General features: G+C 38.8%; 1 protein-coding gene across 2 annotated transcripts; it reads right to left on the reverse strand.

Moving 5' to 3' along the window:
• Nucleotides 1–113: 113 nt before the first annotated feature.
• scamp2l (secretory carrier membrane protein 2, like) lies at nt 114–12,001 on the reverse strand. 2 transcript variants are annotated; one of them, XM_039795209.1, is made up of 9 exons: nt 11,833–12,001; nt 11,017–11,094; nt 10,807–10,893; nt 7,736–7,865; nt 6,817–6,945; nt 5,433–5,592; nt 3,961–4,062; nt 3,308–3,425; nt 114–2,318 (listed from the first exon to the last, which is right to left on the reverse strand). In XM_039795209.1, the coding sequence occupies exons 1-9, from the start codon at nt 11,887–11,889 to the stop codon at nt 2,187–2,189; spliced, it is 993 nt and encodes a 330-aa protein (XP_039651143.1). In that variant the 5' UTR covers nt 11,890–12,001; the 3' UTR covers nt 114–2,186. The 2 variants fall into 2 exon arrangements, with proteins under 2 accessions (XP_039651143.1, XP_039651142.1); XM_039795208.1 differs by having other exon boundaries at nt 7,736–7,868; nt 11,833–12,000.
• Between the last annotated feature and the right edge of the window lie 2,052 nt (nt 12,002–14,053).

Genomic DNA, 14,053 nt, shown 5'->3' on the forward strand with positions numbered 1-14,053 from the left:
ATTTTTTTATCCACAACTACTGTAATATATATCATGCAATATCATCAGGAACTGTTGCTCCTCTCCAGATCTTCCCAGCTTACATTCACACACCTGTACACCACATAGCTGCATTTGATACTTCCTGCTTACATTTTTAAAACATACATGCAATTAAGTCACCAATTTCTTCATACTGATTATGGAGTCAATTGTTTTGTACCTCTGCACAGTGAACAGATCCATTCATGTCCATTAGGAACACGATTGAGAATAATGATAACGTTGCTTCTAACAACAGAGAACAAGTGTAGCTGACTCACAGGGAACATAACCTCCTTGTTCTCTAGCTACACATTTACACAGCTACATCATAGGCGTGTGTCTACGTGTATTTTACATCATGTAGCTAAGACATTTGGTATGTACAGTATGAATATATGTCTTTACTTAGCAGGCAATCCTTTACACGATGTACATTTTCAAAAGATGAAAAAAATTACAGTTTATTTATGTTAAGACTGAGAACCAATTTTCCCCCCAAATACCCCCCTCCCCCCAGTAAATTATGTTTTAAATAAGTCACCAATATGTACAACACACCTTAATACATTCATTGATCATCGAAGGGAAACATCACCATAAAACACGTTTCTCTATTAAGACAAAGGAAATCAGACAAAACACTAACCAACAGCCTTGTGCTTAAATCCCCGCGTAAAAATCGGTGGGTTACGATCTGCTGAAAGGCACTGAGTGAGGTTACACCTAAACAAAGTGATTCAGTGTGTTACAGTAACAAAAGATCAGAATTGGACAGCATATATATATATTCACAAGTAAATATGTGAAAAAAATGCTAATACCAAAACACAAGTAGGTAGAAAGCAGCTAAAAAAGAAATACAAACTATCTGCGACTATTCAGTAACACGTGACTTTGTTCTGCAGTATAATTACCATGAATATAAAGTCAAGACTGGATAATCGACAGATATTGTGTTCTTTCTGCTCATTAATACACTTCTAAGTAAATAAGTCTACATTCTATACTATGTCAGTAACTTTACATTAGTAAACCTGCACCCTGCATTTCATTTTAATCACAGCAAGGATCCATACTATACCTAAAAACATATTCTTAACTAAACATAAATTAAAATGTCGCTGTTAAACTACGTCTTCAATTGCCCGAAGAAGAGCTTTTTGTCTCACTTCATCTAAATCGGTAAACTGATGAAACCAGTAGAAAGAAACACCTTCCACCATCCCGTCACCTTCATTAATCATCATCCTATACAGTGTTATATGCACATGAAAACAAATTTAGAGCGAAATTCGAACAGCAACGGTGTTCATCAGTAGTGTAGGATGGATGATTCTTACAGGACATCCAATAGTGCATGTATTAAACATGTTTATGAAGCAGAATGATAGAATGGTAACCCTGTAACGCTCTCCGTGCTGCTGTAATGACAAAAATATGTATACACACGTTACGTGGATCCATCATTGAATGATGGTAAAACATTCTCATATCAAGTATGCTTTTTATATAATCCCCACTCTTCGCAGTGTTTATTTTCGAGGCCCCAGTATGTTATTTCTACATGAACTGTGAAATAGAGAAATCCTAATACTTTCAGCCAGCATATTTAAGAGTGACGGGGTTTAAATAAATGTACTTTATCACTAAACCCCAGCCCTGTTCAGTGGTGCGCCGCACATACTTCAGTTTACTATGTTAAATGTATTCCAGTTAGTTATATTGTGATTATTGGTGTTGTCAATTCATTTTTGTCATACCCACTGTGCCTCCTTCTTGGCCTTGTTTTATTCAACTTCAGTTTTCTTACTCCTTCCTACATGTCCCAGAATAACTGTTGATGGCATACATTTTGCTGTATACTGATGAAGATGGTAAAGACTCAATAACAACCGAGAGTCATTGCGCATTTGCATGAGACCTCTAGCGCGTCTTCTGTATTATACAACAGTCTCTTGAAAAGTTTATAAGTGGAGAATGTAGACACTTCACTCGGCTGACGTAGTGAGAATAAATCGCCACCTCATAAGTTACTTGTTTTTTTGGCCCTTTTCAATAAATAATCAAACCCCCAGCCCCTAAACACATTGAAGTATGTTGGGTCATGGCTATGTTGGTCAGAGAAGAGACTAGCCTGAAGCACGAAGGATGTGGGGAACATTCTAATTGCCAAAGGCTCCCTGGGCAGCACTGGCTGCAGCAGTCTGGACAGTTCGGTTGGTCAGGACTCCCGTGGAGAACTCCTGCTGGGCCTTGGTGAAGCTGGCACCTGTCCTTCTGTACTTCGAGTGGACCTGGGGATATAGGAAAAGGAGTACAGATTAGGGCAGGGACAGGCTTATAAAAGGAGCTCATGGTTTCAGTCCTTTTTGTCTATTAGTTAGGATAATATCTCAAATCTAAATAAAATCGCAGTGAACTTTGGTGGTTCAGGTGGTTTTTTCCCCCAATAATTTAATAACATTGCAACATAGGTAATTTTGGGCAGTTTTATTTTTTTTTGCCATTTCCTCATGAACTATTATACTTATTTGAATGAAAACAAATGTGATCATTGTCTATCACTGTGTGTATTCCAGTGCAAAGTTAGGTGAAGGTGCAGATCCAAAATGTCTAAACATCTTTACGATTAAAATTAAAAAAATTCTAGGATTGTGCAATTCTTTCTTTTTTTTTTAAGAGAGAGAGGGTTATAACATGCAACAAAAGGTCCCAAGGCTGGAATCGAACCCAGGATGTTGCAGTTAAATGGCAGCACTGTAACCCCCCCCCAGTTATTACCAACACGCTCCAGGATTGTGCAATTCTGGTGGAGGTACAGAATGAAGAACCCTTCAACAGTTTCTAAATCTTCATATTCCCTCTGATGCCTTCGCTGCCCTTTTATTGCAGCTGCATTGCAAGTTGTTGTCACCAACATTTTTAGTTTCTCTTGCTAGGCTTCTCCCTTTGATTTGCATGCGGCATCACTGTGTTGGAGCGAAAATAAACAAAATGAAGCCACAGTTGGAATACCCATATTTATATATGTTTGCCGCACCATTATCGACTTTCTATTTTGGGCAAGTTCAATTGCTTATAAGTCACTGCCATCTTTAATTTTACTGCAAACATACAGTGTGTGTGGACTTTATTTATGTAGACTGCAAATATATTAAACTTGGTTAATATTCAAATAGTAACATGTAAAAGTACAAACTGTAACATGGCTCAATAGTCCCTTTTTCCGAAGAAAAGTTTCTTTTACAATATGAGAAGTTGTAAAACATTGACAATACCGTACCATTTTCAGTAGGATGACAGCCAGGACAGCGTTTACAGTGAAAAAACCGGCCACCACCATCATAACCACAGCCACAGCCAAGTTTGTGCCGATCATGCTGATGGATGCGATCCATCCACTGTCGACAACAGAGACACACAAACAAATAGCCATTTGTCATTTCACATTTTCTCTACAACGAGTGTGTACTGTACAGTATACAACAGAATTTTCTGGCATTCTGAATTAAAGAGAAATGAACAAAACATCCTGACCTTCCTCAGTGACCAAAGGTAAAGCATGAAGTTTGAAAAAGTGAATGATAGAAAACTGAAAAGCCTAAAATATATTACACGATATAGAAAAGAAACCCAAAGAGAAAAGTTCCACACACTTACAAAGCAGCAACCCAGACAAGTTAGGGGAGCAGGAATCTGTCAAAGAGATGCGAGAAGGGCAAGAATACACACACAAACACATATGCGTGAATGAAGAAATAAATGGACCCATGCATACCCACATTTACTACGAATCTAACCAAAGCAGAGTGCACAGAATCACTCTTACTGATGAAAATAGACACCTGTTGTTAGCAGTGAACAACCGTCATTTACACCACACCTTCACCCAACATGCAGATGATTGTTCAGTTTAAAATAAAAGTTCCCACTAACCTATTTCCCCACTTGGGAATCCCTACAGTCTGGATCACGTACACTGCCACTTGGAAGAAAAAGACAAAAAAGAAGAAGAAGAAGCTGAAGGAGCTGTCAGACCTGGAGAGGGGGAAAAAAGACAACACAAAGGACATGTTATTCATGATATTTAGTATTGAACAGGTGTGTTTGCTGCCAGATTATAGATATAGAGGTAACACAAATGAAAAGACATTCAAGTGTACAAATCACATTCACAGTCATTTGTAGCCTCCATTAAAGACTAGTGTTTCAATACATATAATAATAATAGTCTGTAAAACATTTAAATACTATAATTTTAAATACATAAAAACGTTTTTTTTGCAGATATTACTCCAATTGTTTAATTGGCTGCCTGTCCCCTGCCTGTCCCCCTAGACAGCCCAGGCTCCACAAACGGCAACAAACTGGCCAACCTGCACCACCAAACATAAACAGTGTTCCAGCGTTCCAGCCAATAACCGACAAGGAGGATTTGGGGGTGGGGGTTGGGGGGGTTAGTGCGCGGAAGCACGGAAGGGAGGGAGAGGGGACGGGATGAGGAGGAGGGAGGGGTGAGCTAGCCTCATTTTGTTTGAAAATACTTTGAACGTCAACGAGAAGTAACTTCACCCAACATCGCTTAGAGCACCTTTAAGGGTGTAAATGCTGTTTCCGAAGCTGCTCCTCTGCAGAAAATACAAGTCTTGGGGAAAACTTTTTTTTTTTTTTCAGTGAATAAAAAAATCTAAATAAGGAACTGAGCTGTAAGCAAGAAAAATCTGATATTAGCAGTTTCTAATATTTTTAATGGAGTACATGGTGTCTCCAATTCCTCTAACCCTTCTGGCTGAGTTGGAGGACGAGGGTTCTCACAACGTTTTGTAAAAGTAGAAAAAGAAAACACGGCTAACTAGTTCATCTGCATGTGTTTCTGCTGCTTGTACATCAAAACAGTTACATCCAGTCATGCACAGGGTTTCTACAGGTTTCAACAAGTCAAATTTAAGACCTTTTTAAGACCATTATGAATTAAAATTAAGACCTATGTATTACAACATCAAAAACAAAATCAGATGTCAGAGTCCGGAAACATTGTCTGAAACAATTCCCATATTTCCTCATTGGCATTATAGGACTGGTGTCTAGATTTCAGACTAGACTGCAATATAAGTTGCATGTTGGTCTCATTTGTAGTCCTAATACAGCAAATTATATTTGGACTAGCGACAGAAAAAAACTACATCACCACATAAATCTAAAGCGCTGTGAGAACATTAGAGCTAGTGTTACATTGACGTAGGAAAATTAAAACCTGGAACACAATGCTTTAAGTGAATTTAAGACATTTTAAGGCCTAACATTTTGATTTAGAAATTTTTGACTTTTTAAGACCCCGTGGAAACCCTGCATGTTAAGTCATGCAAATCAAAGAACATCGTCAGCACAAGGCGAGTAAGACAGCGTACCTGAAGGCCTTGTAGACGGGCCTGTACCAGCAGACGAAGGACACTGGGGTGAAGAGGATGAACCAGAGGATGGACAGACCGAAGTCGACGCCGTACTGAGAGTCTGCAGTGAAGTAAGCCAGGCAGGCCAGCACGTTGAGGAAGAGAGTAGCACTGTGGACTGGGGAGACACACAGGAAACCAGTGAGCTGGACTGGTTCTTATCAAAGACATCTAAAGACATACAAGCACCACTCTGCATTTAAATAGCTAAAAAATAGAGTTGTGTGTATTTTTCTAGTTCATCTTTGGTTCCCCTATAAGAAGATTTAATAGGTCTGAGTGATGCTTTTCAGTAAAACCTTAATCAAGTTGACAGTTGACTGCACTGACTGCTGGATCTTTATTTCTAAAGTTTTTAAAAATGTCATCATATCTTTTTATAAATTGGAATATCTCTGTGTGTCCCCACACATGTACAGCAGCGGGGGCGGGAGTTGCTGAATCCCTACAAGGCTCATTGATTGCGGTTCTTGCCAAAAACTCATTGCTGTCTACCCTACATGCAAATGATGAAATAGGGGACACGCTGAATCTCTAGATGAGCCGCAGCTGATTGAGCCACTCTGCAACATGCGTTTACAGGTTGGGCGTCTCCAGCACGTTGTGTTGTCGCGCACATTTCTCCAGCCGTTCGCTTTCCTTATGCCATAAGAAAACGCCTTTGACGGCACAGTGCAAGTTCTGCTTTCAAATGTTTAGTTAAAAGTAAAAAGAGAGGCATTTAGTCAGCACAATGTACTTCAAGGTGGAGATTTTCAACTCTAATATAATGCTGGATAGTTTAATACATCATATTTTAATTGTGATATTTTGTGAATAGAATCTGAATGTGCAACGTTCTCTGTGAATGTATGTTTTCCTCTGAAGTACAAATACACAGTCAGTAGTATAGGCCTACAGTTGCATATTACGTGCTTTGGGGACCTTCTGTAAGTTATTTCGGAGTACAATGGTTCTGGAGAAAGCTGCAAGCAGCAATACAGGAAGCCAAGCACTGCACTAGGAAATGAAAAAAAAAAAAAAACAACCACCAAAAAGCAACTACAGTATGCTTATGAGTCATGTATTTGTGATACATTATTAACTATTTTACGTAATTTAACAAACCCAGGGTTCTCAGATGGCCTCTTAATTTATTAATATCGTATATAAAACTAGGATTATTATGTTGTAAATCATGATGTCAAGATGCTGACATTTGCCAGCCCTTCAGTGTGCAGGTAGACCTGGGTTACTACACACATTCGTTTTAAAAAAAAAACATACTATCTTATGGATCAATGGCTCTTTTATATTCAAAAACAACAGGTATAAAGCAAATACTGTATTCAGGGGTACATACACATCCAGAGGTAGTACATTCTCTTGCAGATCCTGCGGTACTCCTCAGGGATTTCCCCCTCAAAGTCCTGATAGAAGCAGGGCCTCACAGGGAAGAATTTGGGAAGAGGTGGCCAGTTGTTCTCTTTATCTGATAGACCAAAAAAATAAAATAATCACAGCTGGATTAAAAGGAACACGCCGACTTATTGGGACTTTAGCTTATTCACCGTATCCCCCAGAGTTAGATAACTCCATACATACCCTTCTCATCTTCGCACCCACTGCTAGCCTAGCTTAGCACAGATCCTGCTCCCAATAAGTGACTAAATAACACCAACATTTCCCTATTTACATGTTGTGATTTGTATAGTCACAGCGCGTACACATAACAAGGTCACATGAGACACAGCCATCTTCTTTTAAGATTAGATTTTTTTGGGGCTTTTCCCTTTATTATGAAGTGACAGTTGATAGACATGAAAGGGGGAGAGAGATGGTGGATGACACGCAGCCAAGGGCAGCAGGTCGGATTCAAACCCGCACCGCTGCAGGACTCAGCCAACATGGGGCGAACGCTCTTACTGGGTGAGCTAGAGGCCGCCCCAGACACAGCCATCTTCTAACCGTCTACAAACTGGGAACTATATTCTCAGAAGGGGAAGCGCTGCTACTTGGGCGGAGGGATTAATGCAACACCTGAAAAGCACCGTTGCACTCAGGTGCTGCGAGCAAATCACTCCGCCCAAGTAGCAGACAGAGTTACGACACGCACGGAGATGAGAAGGGTATGTACGGACTTATCTAACTCTGGGGGATACGGTGAATAATCTCAAGTCCCAATAAGTCGGCGTGTTCCTTTAACACTGCGAGTAGTGTCAATTCTTCTTGTCCGTATGTACAACACAAGTTTACACGCAGCTTCTAAAACAACTACTTACCGCCAGTGTTGAGCGCTCTGCCTCCGGTCCTGTTCTGGAGCTCCTGCTCCTTCCGCTCCAGCTCAGCTGCTTTCCTCTCCAGCTCCTCCTGCTGTTTGAGCAGGTTAGCCTGGCCAGCTGCTACATTTGCCTGCTGGGTGATACAATACTACTATTGTCACTGCATCACTAGCATCACTCCCTGCTGCAATCTTCCTCCTATCGATTCCTTATTCACACTACTGGCAGCAGTACATCCACCCCACAGCTAATTTAGCTGTGTAAGACGCCAGCTCCCGAGGCCAAATCACTACTATAGCCCCACTATGGATACTAAAATCAGGCAATACAATCACCCAATTTTAGCTCAACAGATATATTGGTATTGGCAAATATGGCAGCAGAGAAGTGACAAGATGCTCCATCAAAAAGTCAAACTGGCAAGTTGGGTTTTGAACTGTAAAATGTGTAAAATATACAGAATTGGTCCCAATTCTTCTGTAACAATCATCGTTATTCAAAATCTAATGTATATAGTACTGTAGTTACTGTTCTCAAGTAGATTTTTCAGATATTTTTTACTTTACTATTTATTTTTGTGCCGACTTTATACTTTTACTCCTTACATTTTTAAATACGAATATTGCTACTTTCTACTCCTTACATTTTAGAAAATTGGCTCGTTACTTCAAACTATTTCAGTGGAGTTACCATTATTTTTCGCGTTGTCAATACTGAATTCAATCTAATTGGATGGGAATATATACATCGTTATAATGTGCTGCAAATTGTGCCAACCGAAACACCACGAACTGCTGGCTTTTAAGAATTTACCATCAAATTTAAAAAAAAAAAAAAAAAAAACACAGAGGTAAATGCATCTTTTTATTGTTATCAAAAGCTATTCGTTGTTTGTTTCAGTAACTTTATTAAATTTACGTTAATGGTCAGTTACATTTGTTCTCCTGCTAGCAATGACGATGCCTTCATTCAGTTAAGTAACCCAAGTAACGTTAAGGTTAGCAAGCGTTCAATTTATTTGAAAATAATCTAATACTAGCTTGATACAATATCTGCATGTATAGCTTTATATTAAAAACAAATTCAGGAACTTGATTTAGTGTAACAGCGCTGTAGTAACGTTAATGTTACTCAAGGCCGTTCTTGTTTTCGAGACCACTTAAGTTAACGATAACATTACTTGGTCTGGTCTCAAATTGACTTTATTTTGGGCTAATGTTAACGTTAATGTCTCAAACCTCTCAGACGTAAGTAAAGGCCCAGACACATCGACCGGACGGCCGACCCTCGGCAGAAAAGGCAGTTGGACTGATCAGTCTCCTCGAGTTGCTCAAAAAAGTGCCTCTGAACACACCAAAGCGACGAGACATAATACGTCTCCATAACAGCAGGCGGCGCTAATCTGTATTGTCGCCCAAAAATGAAAACCGGCAGCTGATTGGACGAACGCGTCACGTCACGTGGGTCTGGTTTCTCCGGAAATTCAAAGCCAGACTGTCATGGCGGCTTGTTCAGAATACGATCTCATATTGTACTAAAATAGTTCACTGAAACATGTTTCTGAAAACATTTTAAGCGAGAAACAGGCCATGCAGGTGCTGAATCTGTCTTCATTTCAGCTCAACAAAGGTCAGTTTAAAAGATTTTCGCCAGATTTCGAGAGACTCTAGTCACGCTCATTCCGCTCCCCGTTTCCGGGTTAGCACTCTACCAATCAGATGGGTCATTTGAGTTCGACTGCCGGCAGTGCCCGCCCCGCCGATTATACATGTTATATGATATATATGTCAAATCGGCCAAAATGAAGGCCGACGGCCCCTCGGACGGACGACGGCACGGAACACACCGAACAGACTGGAGTCACCGACCTCGCCAGACTGTCCAACGGCTGATTATCGGCTCGATGTGTAGTCAACTTTAGAGGACTCATGTTTGAATTCCCACAGAATCACAATTGAATTCATATCTTGCTACTCAGTCAGAACCTTATAAACCTGGAGTCCCAGTCTCTGTCACAATAATCAGATATGTGATGTTTTAGGCCTATTGGCAGGCAACCATTTAAAATGTAAGCAATGGCATATAAAGAGCCTTTTTTCCATGTCCACTGAAGTTTCTCAGCTTGCACTCTAGTAACATTTGTTTGCTCCAGGTAGCTTTGCATAGAAAAAAAAATGGTTGTCATTCGCAAGGCTACTTTTACTTTTATACTTTAAGTACATTTCCAAGCCTGTAATTTGTTACTTTTACTTTTTTCAGTAAACAAGTTAAATCAGTACTTCTACTTTTTTAACACAAGTATCTGTACTTCTACTTGAGTACAGGAAGTGAGTACTTTTGCAATCTCTGGTGAAATGCAACTAAGTACATTTACTCAAGTACTGTACTTAAATTTTTTAAATGTTTGTACTTAACCTGAGTATTTCCATTTTATTTTAAATTCACTTTATATATTTAACACTTGTATTTTTTACATAAAACCTATGATATGCTTATATGATACGATGCAGTACTATACTATTATTTTACCCAGTAAGTAAGTATACAAAATATCTAAAATTGGCTCCACATAAACAACATTAAAATGCTCTTACACGTATTCATTAGTGATATAAACAGAATATAGTAGTCTATAATAATAATAATAATAATAATATTATAATGTAACACTGTGAAAAGAGCCAATCTGCATAATGAGTACTTTTACTTTCGATTTCAGGACTTTTAATTGGCGTATTTTAGACTATGGTATTACTATTTTTACATAAGTAAAGGATCTGAGTACTTCTTCCCCCACTTAATTTAGATTATGTGTTTATTTGGAAAAGAAACCTATAACAGCCTGTGTGTTCTCTCAATTATCGATATCAACCTCAGAAATTCATAAATCAGGGCTCTACTCCACAATTATTAATTAGTATTAGCGTATTATTATTGACCTTATCTATTGTTTTAGACATTCAAAGCCACCCGGTTAGTTCACCTCAGCTGACCTATAAAATGGCTGAATTGGGATTTCACACCAGCTTATTTCATTTCCTTTATTTGTAAAGTGTGTGTTTCTGACTTACTTGTGCACTCTGCTCCACAGAAGTCGGTAGGATGGCGGGTTGAGAGGTGGCAGCAGAGATTGGGATGGTCGTGCCGGAGTGGGTTCCCTGTGAAACGAGTGAAGCAATATTGCTTTTTAAATAACTAAATTCCCTCTGAATTATGACTCAACTATACAGTAGTTATATTAAAAAAATAATAATAATAATATAAATAAATAAGGAGCAAACCATTTCAGTTGCAGAGAATGGGTTGAACTCCCCAACGTTTTTAGGGGCTCCGCTGGTGGCTTGAGTGATTGAGGCATCCTGAAAAAGAGCAGTACTTGGTGTTATGATTTACTGCTGAGAATCCATCACCCTTCAGTTTTTATCTGGTAGCCATGTGTGAAGTAAGCAGTGTCCCAACCAGTCCAGGAGTGGCACCTATTCCTCTCACACCACATTAACTATTAATAGACTCAAGGCCTTGGACCCTTGGACCACATCTTTCTTAAGTTTGAAGAAAGACAATGGTGTTTTCTTTCTTTAAGTAAATATGTCACAAAGACAAATGTTAATCTATAACCATTAGACCCATTAGATCTGAAAACTAAAAAAACTGGGATGTGAGGTCATTAGACTAAAGAAAATACACCTAATGAAGATCCTATATATAAAAGAATACAAAGTGCGCCATTAAATTTCACATTTGTCATTAAGGATCTGGTTTACAAAATCTACCATCAATGGCGTGCTGAAGATGAGTCGCAGTAGATGGCTGAATATCAGCAGCACGCACCTGTTCGTGGGTCTGCTTACCTGCGCAGGTGAGTTAACAGCCCGCGTAAATACACCGTTTTACAGACAATCTTTATAAACAGCCCACGACTGGACTAAAATGGGTCATACTTCATAATAGTGACGATTCTTGTCAGGAAACGCTGAGGCCAAACCCAGCAACCAACCAAACTGGTTTTTGTTACAGCATATCTCTTTCAGTCTTCACTTTGCACGAAAACAGCTCCTTGAAAACTTCGCACACAGAGAGGAAAACAACAGTCTCACCTGGAAGGGATTTATGTCCAATGGGTCCACGAAGGGGTTGCTGTCAAATTCCGACATTGTAGAGAAATAAACTTGTGTGAAATAAACAACACGACAGCTCCCGTCTCCCCGGCGGCGGTGGCTACTCCTGCTGATGGTGCCACTGCTAGTGAAACTGGGCCACTGCGCATGCGTCGCTCGATAGGTGACCCACGTCACCAGGAGGCTGTCCGGAAGTAATTTCTAATCAATTAATCCATTTCTTTATTTTTTATTTTTTTTGAAATTATATCAATTGGTTTCTTGTGACGGTCTGAATTCAGTCCACTCACGTCTATCTTGAAATAAGATTCAGTCAGTTGTGTTGAACGTATAAGAGAGCTTTTTAAAACTTGATTCTGCTGTGGGAATTATGGGTTACATAAACGACAAAACAAACCTGGGTCGCAGGCAGGCTACCTAGGAACATGTGAATTTCATAGGATTGGCGTATCATATTATAGGTGGTTTTATTTATTTGATGCAAATTTAATTTTTTTTAATTATTTTGTATTGTTTTCCACTTTAACGCCATGCAGCTATGTCCATGTGGTCGACTTTTAGAGGTGGAAAAAGTACTTAGATCTTCTACTTAACTAAAAGTAGCAATACCACAGTGTAAAAATGTCCTGCAAAGGAAAAGTATATTATAATTATTAATACATTAATGTGTACTTCACTTTAATGTTGAAGCTGGTAAAGGTGAGGCTTATTTTTGATTACTTTATATAGTGCTGGGTAGCTTAACTATGTTAATAATAATTTATTAGTTTATATTACTGATCTAAATCTGCAAAGTAACTAAAGCTTTAAAATAAATGTAGTGGAGTAAAAAGTACAATATTCCCCTCTGAAATGTAGTGGACTAGAAGTATAAAGTACCATAAAATGGAAATACTTAAGTACCTCAAAATTGTACTTAAATACCGTACTTGAGGTAATGTACTTTAACATTCCACCAGTGCTTTTAGCCTTGTATCTCTGTAAAGTACTTGCTTGAAAAGTGCTCTCTATATATAATATTTACAATAAGACATATTTTGACTTCACCACATCTCATCAATCTCATTATGGCAGTGCAGCACAGAGACTACATTTGGTTGGGTTATAAGTCCTCCAAAATAAAATCAATTTTTTTCCACTTTCATTACAGGTGGAGAATTCAAACAGATGTTTTAGTGATCCCCTCGAAGTTTGGCAAGTTGTTATTACACCTTGTCTCATTACATTTCCTGAGTGTGCCCCTTTTAGCTGGTGCACACATTTGACTTTTATTCTGACTGTGAAATTTAAAGGGAATGAAAAAAATGGGCTTTGCAAAATGTGAATGAAAAAAAAAATGAAGAATGTATGCTCTCTTTAGGCTACACACGAGGTGTGGTGAGTTTCAATAGCCGTAGGAGAAGTTCATAAGGTTTATAATACCAGAGATGGAAAATGGGCCACCAACCATAGATGGTCATTTCTGTGACAATAAAAAAGGCACAAGATATGACCACTGGGTCATGCTCTTCTAAATTCAACAGTTAGTGACTTACGAGGACAGAAGCAGCAGAAGCATTTCATTTCATTGAAGGGGACAACAGACCCCTAAAGCAATGACACGTCAGTAACAATAACCTGAAACCCATGGTTATTAAAGATTATGAAATGCAGTAAGACACATCAAAACATGGCCACTGACTCTGTAATATTTGCTACTAAAATACAGCAAATTATATGTATCTATGATATGTATGCATAATTATCTTTGAGGCAGAAAAGATTGAGAAGACACTTTGGTCTCTTCCTTAAAGTGAGCCTATGGAACTTTTACTTATCAATGACCTCTGTGGTGACAATTACAGCATAATGGTAAATGCTGAAATGTAGTGTTAACAGTAGTGCACGTAGAGAAGAGTCAGAAGTCAGAAAAGTACACAACTATTTCTGGTTTGCTAACATTAGCCACTGTAAGCTACTGGTCTACTGGACCAAGTAAGACTGTAGTGTACTGAATCATGAACTCAACCTTTCATCTTTAAGAGAAATAATGTTACAAAAATTGAAGAAGGGCCGATTTCCCTGTCTGTCCCCACACCTACGCCCTTGCTAATTGTACTAGTATGTATCATATTGGTTTGTGCCCATTGATCATTGTAACTTACTTATTCAATTATTATTAAAATCCTTCCTTTGGATCAGATATTACTGATTAATTTGT

This window comes from Perca fluviatilis, chromosome 3, assembly GCF_010015445.1.
Source record: "Perca fluviatilis chromosome 3, GENO_Pfluv_1.0, whole genome shotgun sequence".
NCBI lineage: Eukaryota > Metazoa > Chordata > Actinopteri > Perciformes > Percidae > Perca > Perca fluviatilis.